Source organism: Phyllopteryx taeniolatus, chromosome 18 (genome assembly GCF_024500385.1).
Source record: "Phyllopteryx taeniolatus isolate TA_2022b chromosome 18, UOR_Ptae_1.2, whole genome shotgun sequence".
In the NCBI taxonomy this organism is placed as follows: Eukaryota; Metazoa; Chordata; class Actinopteri; order Syngnathiformes; family Syngnathidae; genus Phyllopteryx; species Phyllopteryx taeniolatus.
The window spans coordinates 11,274,389-11,284,023 of NC_084519.1; the positions used below are offsets into that span (position 1 = coordinate 11,274,389).

At 41.8% G+C, this 9,635-nt stretch overlaps 1 protein-coding gene across 7 annotated transcripts in view; it reads right to left on the minus strand.

The window, feature by feature from the left end:
• Positions 1-3,087, minus strand: part of gphnb (gephyrin b) — an 84,810-nt gene extending 81,723 nt beyond the window's left edge. For 2 of the 7 annotated variants that reach the window (XR_009785442.1, XM_061753997.1), the window contains exon 1: positions 2,875-3,087. Coding sequence is in view for 6 of the 7 variants with exons in the window: in XM_061753997.1 (XP_061609981.1) it covers positions 2,875-2,938 (64 nt within the window). In the remaining variant the exon portion in view is untranslated. The remainder of the gene's footprint in view (positions 1-2,874) is intronic. The other 5 variants (XM_061753993.1, XM_061753992.1, XM_061753991.1 and 2 more) reach the window with 4 other exon arrangements.
• Between the last annotated feature and the right edge of the window lie 6,548 nt (positions 3,088-9,635).

Here is a 9,635-nt window from a genome sequence, read left to right on the forward strand (position 1 = left end):
TTTTTCAATGTCTCTAAAAAGATTGTCCCGAGTGATTATTCTGTGGTGTCGCGCGTAATAAGAATGATTTTTCCTACCCAATCTGCTCAGAAAATAGCGTCAACAATCATAAGTGTTAAACCTGTTCAATATTTTTGTGTGTTGTTAACAACGGACTCCATGACTGTGACATGAAACGAAACGAAAGCCATCTAGGAAGCAATTTGAAGCTGGAGCTGCTGCAGACAGAGAAATAGAAAAGCAACTGGTTGTGTTGATGGTTTGTATAACACTTCTCCCAAGTCATTCAGCACAATAAAACATGACAAGGAGAAGAGTTTGCAACAGAAATGTAGTTACCAGATAAGCACAGTTAGCTTTCTTCTATTTCATCTTCTACTACTACTACTACACTTTCTTCTTCTTTGTATTTTCCGTCAGTTTGAAGCGGAATTGCTCCTTGCAGTTGTAGGTGAGCATTGTAAACAAACAACCCCCCAAAACATTCCGCTACTGTCAATATTCTATGTCAATGAATAGACCTGAAATACTTTAATAGCCAACGCACAAGCGCCTCTTTGATCAACTCAATGAAATATTTTTGGTCGACTCTCTTTACAAAGTACAACCATTTGATAACTTTCTGAAAGTCTCTTTTACAATATTATTAGTATGTGTTGCATATATTGTATGTACAGTACATTCAAACGTAAAGTGCAATATGATGTTTCACCTTCCTTATTGCGCTTGACTTACTACAGGCTCTGTAACTCCGAGTAAGGGGAAAAGTGCTTAAGTCGACGGGAGAATATGCAGAAGACCAGATCTGACAGGTAATGGCCACATTTTAGGGTTAGTACACACATGCTGTTTTTTTCCCCCTCATCATTTGTGGAAACGCTCATGTTTTAAAAATCAGTTGGGACCATAAAAATCGGTATGCGTGTACCCCGCATAACCTGCTTCATTTAAAACAACTCCTGCAGTGTCCAAATTCTTTTGTCCAGTGTCCACCTGGTTGCAGTGTCATGATAGCTGGAAATGGTAACTATGACTGATCATAAAATGTTACTGGTTTCATTGTAGTAGGTTTTTAACTTCTGTTTTTTGTTTTGTTTTTGTTCTCATTCCCATTGGCTTGATAGGACTCTCAGCCGGGGTATTCGAGCAGCAGCAAAAGACTTTGATTTGGATAAAGGACTGTGATTTGGATTCTCTGTGACTGATGCCATGCCTTTGAGTCCATCTGTTGGTGTTGTTCGAAAACAAGGGGCACTCAGTGAAGACATATATTAGCTTCTACTGACAAAGAGTTGCATATGGACAGCACAGTGATGTCACGGTGGGCACGTCTGCCTCACAGTTCTAAGGTTTGGGGTTCAAATCTCGGCTCTGGCCTTCCTGTACAGAGTTTGCATTCCCCCCATATTTTTGCGTGAGTTTTAAGCATGTTACTCTACATTGCCCATATGTGTGAATGTGTAATAGTAAATAGTGGAAACAAAGGACAAATGAACTAAGAGTAGACCGGTTAACGTTTACTTCCACGTGCACGTGTAGTCGAGCGTAGTGTGACTCAGCCAACCAACCAAATCAAGATCAATAAAAACATAACCTACTTGGCCACGGTAATGAAAGCATGTCCAGTAAGCTAAAGCGGATCCAAAGTGAAGCACGGGCGTTTAAGCTGGTCGGCACGGCCGATGCGGCACGAGCATGCTGAGGTCAGTGCAGCCCGATTTCAGCACGGTCGGTCTCTATCCAGCCAGGGGTGGAGGATGGGATGATCATGGGGTGAAGGGCTGTGCTGGTGCTTTTTTGGGGTGAGAGGGGTTCCCTGGCACATTTCAGGACACGGTCATTATCCCTCCGCTCAACCACTGCCGCCACAACTGCATCCATCTGCTGGGAATAAAGTCTGCAGCATGTGAGAGATCTCGCCTTTCATGAAATATGGATCGAGGCAGCCCCACACAGGATGGACAAGCAGGAGTAGAGAGAGAGAGGAAGAGAAGGGAAATGTGGGGGAACGATGGGAGGATATTCCTCTGGACAGCTTTTAATCGTGCATCCACGCCGGTCAGCCGAAATATCATTTCGCTGAGGGGGATCAAGACCGGCCCACTATAACATGACAAAGCAAGGGGCAGGCCAAACATGCATACAAAACCAAGGCCGACGGCGAACAGATCCAACACATCCCTTTCCCAACATTGCCGCGTGAGAGACGCGCAGTCATCGCGTCTGCTGGAGGATTCCCTACGCACGCGCACGCGCACGCACACGCACACACCTATTCTCTATCCGGCATGAAACATGCATGCTGCGTGTTCAGCCACTAGGGAACCAACATGTGTCCTGTGGAAATTCACCTTAGAAGTCTCGATCGCGAGCATTTTGGCACAGGAATAGGCCAAGGATGCCTGCACACATCCTCCACCACCTTGAGCAACACATCCAGCCAAATAAATCATTAAAATAATAATAATAATTAAAAAAAAAAAAAAAAAAACGCTGTGTTTCCACATACATGCATGTCGAACCACACACGCGCGAGCGCGCGCGCGAGCTGAGCTGTAATTTGCAGCTTTGACAAGCAGATCGGCACATGAATTATTCAATACACATAAACCGGCCACCTCTTCCTCCCCTTGAGAGGACTCGACACGAGCCGACACACGGCGACGCCGAGCCCGTGCACCTTGAGCCCCACGCATCCGCGACGCTGGATGCACGCTACCGTGAAATTGGGTCTCCCCAATGCCCCCCCCCCACCCCACCCCACCCCACCACCACCACTTAAGAGATACAAGCAGACACGACAAAGAATTAAAAAAATAATAATAAATGAAAAAAAAAGCCACAAGGATCGCTTTTCGGTCTTTCTCATCTTACCTGTCAGGACTCCGACCCGGATTTGGTGGTCGTGGTTCGTTAAAATCATCCCGTCCGACGCCATGTTCAGCAGCGCTGTCGCCCGCACCGACAACTCACGGCAGGGCCCAGAGCCGATCGCATCGAACTTGCTTGCTGGGGAGAGGGAGCGAGAGGAGGAGGCGGATGAAGCTGGGATGGAGGAAGACGAGAAAGAGGGGGGGCAGGTTGAGGGTGAGGAGGCGTGTTGGGAAGGAGCGAAGAAGGGGGGGGGGGGGGAAGGGGGGGGGGGGGATGGAGCAAAAATGATGGCAGACGAGATGAGTAGAATGTCGAGCAATCACCGCATGAAGGCGTGCATGGCTCAGCTGGCCCACTGACACAGTACCTACCAGAATTAGCTACACACCTTCATCCGGGGAGCATCATTAAAGACGTCTTAAAGACACGATAACCTTTAAGTACCTCCACCAAGGAACAACTTCCTGCACTGAAAAGCTGTCACTCATTTATTTATTTATTTTTAGCATTCCGATTCCTGAACATTTTTATTTATTTATTTTTTTTTACTGTCATTTAAATTGTCAGCTTGGCACCAAACTGAAAAGATTAAATTTTGACCAAAGGATTTGCTTTAATGGAATCAGATTGTGTGGACTTGGACGGAAGGAGCAACTTTGAAATTAGTACGAAAAATGAAGAAACTTAGCGTTTTGGTTAACGTCACAGTTTAAAGTCTTGATGTTTTGAAACACGTATCTGTACTTGACTGGACGTAATATTCAGCCATCAAATCTGACGCATTATTGTTCGGAGCGTGCAGGCCAGGTAGAAGGTAGCTTAGTGGGTACGCGAGAAGCTACTGTTTAAACGCAAATATTTATCTCAGATAAATCAGAAAGACGCCATAAAACATTAAATAACAACTAGAAGCCTGCGCCTTGTGTGAAGCTCGTGTGAGTTTGAGAATGAATATGAGCACTTAAACCTCACTGCCCGTGCTTTTAAATTAAACTAAGCTACGTCAGCAAGAGCTAATGCTTTGGCTAAAACTGGTAGTGTTTGTTCCGACATTCAAAAATGGTTTACATGAAATATACATTTTCAGGTTAAACTTTTAGGATACACTAAATGAATCATTTTCATTGAATCAAGGTTAAAGTCAAGCATTTTGTCTGGCAGTTTCCAGAAAAATGCATCCAAACTAATCGGGAGAAGCTTCATCATGCAACAAGACAGTGACGCAAAACACACTGCCAATACAACAAAGGACTTCATCAGGGGAAAAAAGTAGAAGGTCAAGTCAATCATCGGACCTTAACCCAATAGAGCATGCATGTTACCTCCTGAAGAGTATACTGAAGGGAGAAACCCCCAGAAACAAATAAAGGGTTATGCCACCAAATATTAAACATCATTCACTTTAAGTCAATTAAATAATGTCTGTTCCAATACTTTTGCTCACTTGAAAAGTGGGTGACAAAAAATGACTTATGTTTGGTACAGGGCATCCTCAGTTTACAGCAGAGTTCTTTTCCTACGGCGGCAACATGATTTGCGTGTAAGTCGGAACTGGCTATAGTTGATAACTAACCGACACTAAAGCAGTAGTAAAATAATAATTACAGTAAATATTTGCATATTAAAAACTTCTGGGTCATAAATACAATGAATAAAAGTCCTTTGTCCATCCATCCATCCATCCATTTTCTGAGCCGTTTATCCTCACAAGGGTCGCGGGAGTGCTGGAGCCTATCCCAGCTATCAACGGGCAGGAGGCGGGGTACACCCTGAACTGGTTGCCAGCCAATCGCAGAAAAGTCCTTTGTATTTACTTAATTCAACATGTTCATCGGTTGCAAATATTGTCATTGTTAAATATGCTAAACTAACAAATTGTTTGATTATTTTCAAGGAAAAGAAGGGAAAATTACATTCGTTTACCACATTTAATCACGTGCAACTGAAAATGTCATGCTTACTTTTCAGTGTATTACTTCTTGTGCCATGTGACGTCGTATTCTTATGCCCTTCGCAATCTCTATCGAATGAAATATAAATTCCTACTAATCATCCAAATTCTAAACAATCGATTATTATGCACTGCTTATTGATGATCACAACATATCCCACTGGGAATTCTCCAATTGTTTGTGATACTAATGTTTATTTTCTTTATTTTAAGTACATGAAAGTTGATCAACAAAACAACTAGGTTCTAATTATATGGTCACTTCAAATGAAACTGCTGTCTTTTGAATGACAAAAAAACATCATTATAAAAAAACAGAAGAGAGATACAGGACATAATTTTTGAGATGTGAAGTACTGTCACAAGGACACAATTTGAATGCGATGCAAAGAAAACTGACTTGTTTCTGGTACACCCACACTAAAGAAATGAAGCAGATTGACTGTTATGAATTGAGTGTTTCTCTGATTTCCCCCGGCGGGATACAAAATATCTCACCATCAAATGAAATGTTCTATATGCACAAAGGTATGATGTAAGGTCAGACTGTATGCGAATCCCATCCTGATTGCAGCAATTTACAGTAGTTATAATTTTATAGCATCTTCCACTGATGTCAAATCTCATCAGATCAGGTAGTATTTTTATTGTGCTTATCGTCACTGTCCATTGAAAAACATGCCAAAATTTGTGTGGGTTGTTTGTTTTCTATTTTATCTGAAAAACAATGACTAATATCTATTTGGGTTTTTGGATAAAAAGAAGGAAAATAAACTAGATCCAACCATTCATCCTCTATAGCAAAGGTGTCAAACTCATTTTTGTCGCGGGCCACATTGTAGTTATGGCTTCCCTCGGAAGGCCGTTATGACTGTGAACCCATATAAAATATTGTCTCATATAATGACATATACACAACATATTGATGGATAACTAGTTTTAAAATCAGAGGCCAATAAAAACATTTCACTATTATTACATTTATTCCAAAAAGGTGATTGTAACATAAAATGCTTGCAATATTTCAACATTATACAAGTAAAGACACCAATTTTGGTATTTTCACAAGAACCATGAAGTCGACACACATGATTTGCTTTTGCGGGCCACATAAAATCATGTTGCGGCCCGGATCGGGCCCCCGGGACACCGGTTTGACACCTGTGCGATACAGCAATTATCTTCACTAGGATCGCAGGTGAGCTGGACCCTATCCCAGCTGACTTTGGGCGAAAGGCTGGTATGATTGAAAGATGTCCACTTTTCCTTCCATTGTACTGGGTTCCATTTCCCCCACGTGATGCCCCCCTGCTCTTTCCGTACAGCCGGCATGACCCCAGAAGAAGAGTGTGTGTTGAGTCTCAAAGCAGAGACTTACGGGAGAAGATCACAGTCTGACCTGTAAAAATGTAACCGCATCCCCCGGCTAAAAAAGCTCTGCTGCTATTTATAGACTTGCTGCACGCCTCCACTGTGTATAATTTCTCTTGTTTGTTCTCATGAAAAAAAATGTCCATGCTCTAGCTTCGGTATCAATATAAATAATTCATTATTACACACACACAAACACACATACATGCACGCACATATATATGCACATGGTTTAATGTTTCGCCATGTCTCCTTTTATTATCGATTATCACATGATCGCTGCTTTGACAAAATATCTCAATAATGTTTTATCGCAAGTTACTGATCGTCACCCCAACTATCTTGCTATGACTTGTAGTATTACCCCTTACATTAAATAAAACATGTTAAATGTGTAATGATAATGCATACACAACTTCAGATAAACAGCACAAGTTGTGGGTGGATATCCAAACCTGCTATCCTGCACTTGTGCCATCACTTTACTTCAGGGCACCACTATTCGTAGCTATATTTCTTTTTATATCCCCATCTTTTAGGCATGGAAGCGTGTTGTCAGAGGTTCCTCCAGTCTTTTCTGGGAGGCTCATATTATGGATAGTTCATGTTTGAAGGTAGAATTTGAAGAAAAGGTAGATGGAATGAGTCAAGTGTGTGAGTATGGACGGCATGAGACCTAACACCTACGACCAACAACAAAGACTAAAGAGTAAATACTTCATCAATACACGCTATCCTGAACATGAGCCCATTTCTAATCTAATGCGTTTAAACCAAGGTACAATCGAGAACACATAAACAAACAAACAAATAAATGTACACAGAATTCCCTCGCCGATGCCAAGAGGAACCCCAGCCGGCGTTTTTACAAGGGCCGTGTTGTTGTTGTAGCGTGTGTATATGCCTGTGCACGTGTGCGCGCGCAATGTAATGGCGGAGTAATTACCTCACTGTCAGTTGAGTTGCTTGCGGCTCACGGATAGGTGATGAGGAGGCAAGGGCCATCGCTCTCCCTTTTTCCCTTGCCATCCATCACAATAATAAGGAGAGCCTCCAGCTGACGGAGGAAGCAGTAAACATGCTCTTCCCGCTAGTGATTCACCTCCTTTCCCCTCCACAAGATGCAGATGCAAGGCCAAGGGCAATGAGAGAAGGCCCGATCTATAGGCACGTGGGACACACTGTATGTCAGGGGGCATAATCTCCACAATATACGGGAGGAAGAAAGAGAGGCAAAAAGACTTCGCGGGGGATACAGTAAGTCTCCAAAGTGAAACAACACAAAAGTTAGTTTGGAAAAGAGGATGCTGCAAAAGTCAGCCACAATTTGGAGTTCAAACCATCATCAAGATCATTAGTGAGCATCCAAAAGATCAATAACAAGTGCGTTTTTCTTTTTGTTTTTATTATTATTTTTTTGCATTTTCACCACTGAGAAGAACATTGTAATGTTAGCCACAGAACCAACTTATTGGGGAAAAGGAACAAGTTTGGTTGTTCAGTACAATATGAGCAATATTTATTCATCCATTTGCTACCGCGACTTTTGTACAAGGTCTCTGGTGAGCTGGAGTCCATCCCAGCTGACTTTAGGCAAGACCGAAGTCAATTGCAGGGCACATACAGACAATGATTAACATGAGCTATAGAATGACTTCAACAAATTCCCCAAAATATCTTCTTTTTTGCTATCAGGTTAGGTACAGTATCTTCAACGTGATTACCTTCTGACTTGTATGATATTTAGGAAAGTAAAAATTATACATAACGTTGCCTGTAGGATTAAAAAAAAAAAAAGGTTAAGATGGTGACAGAGTAAGCCCGAAACTAATTTATTCACATTATTTCCTAGGGGAGAAAGGTTTGGGAATCAAAAACAACATGGGAATCAGCAAGCGTCCCAACAGAGAGTGTTTGAGTTTGGAGGTTTCACTGCATTTTACTACAGGGATTATGGGAGATATTTCTGGAAACTGTTCTATGACTTTTCCCCTGTCAGGAGAATGGAGAGAGGTGCATAGCCGCCCATTTTCATAAAACATGCAGGGCATGTCTCCAAAGAGCCACAAGCCTTTACTTCCACCTCACTGAGCAACCATTCCTAAAGGAAAACATCAGGAACCGTGGCGCGTGCAGCTGTAGCTTCCGCTTTGTTTAACACCTATTTATTGCTTTTAATTTACACATCACATGATTTGTCAAATATGCACATATTCATAGTACTCAGAGTGTGTGAATTTTAGTTGGCCTGCTTATCTGCAGCAGACGATTGGACTTGTTGCCTCTTTAGCCAATCATATGTTGTCTTGGACAGTCGCCCTGCTGATGAGGACAAGCTGTTCTTTAATTAAAATAAGGGGCGGGGGGGAAAGGAAAACAAGAAACAAAGCCTGAGGCTGAGTTGATATTATCCCGCCGATGCCTTCCACGGAACACCTGACTACATTGGTGCCAATGTTAGTGGAGTCGGTGAGTGGGAAAAAAACAATTACCCATCTGTGAATGAGCAGCAGACACTTAATTGCCTGGGCCTCTTGTTTAGAGACAGTAATCAGACACCACAATTCTACCCCGGGACATCCAAGGAGACAGAAAAATGAGATGTGTGTCTGTGTGCGTGTGGGAATCATGACAGACTCACACCACCATTACAACAGTGCACGCCTCCTCTTTGAAATCAACTGCATTTCACGATAGGATATTTCAAATTAATGTTGCATGGACTAAGGGAGATCTTTGACCTCAAAACTAGGAATGGGCATACAATTCGATATGATACAGTCAATTAGTCAAATCTATTGATTGTGTGGGATTGATTGTTGAGTAAATATGCTTTGAAGCATTTGTGGCAAAACGGAGAGCCGTTGATTTAGTCTCAACTTGTTTTGTAAGAACGACATGACATCAGCTGTATGGGAAGCTATGGCACAATGTCAACAGGCAGCGTTAGTTCGCTCAATACAATGCTGGCATGGAAACAAGAGTTAAGAATATTCCATCCAATAATAATAAAAAAATAATAATAATTAAAGAAATAATCAATTATTTTGATTCTCAATTTTCTGCAAAGGCAGACAAGGGAATTTGTGTTGTGTTTTTTCACATAACTGTGTTTGCGGTTGATAAATATTGAATTTTTCCAAAGCTTTCACCATGAAACCATTTTGGTGAAAGCTTTTGAAAGATGACTTGTATTAAATGCTAGCTTGGATTAAAAAAAAGGTCTTATTACACAGTGAGTAATGGCAAAACATAACTGCTGTAGTTGCTGTAGCAAGGCGATATCAGTGGAGCTCTGCGCTCTACTGAGTATTACAGTAGTTTTCACTTATTTACATATCGTAAATAAAGTTTCAATAAAGTGTATTCAAGTGCGAGTTTTGTCAGGATGGACAAGCAATTGTTGTTTTTTCTCTATAAAGTGACATTGCCAGCTACT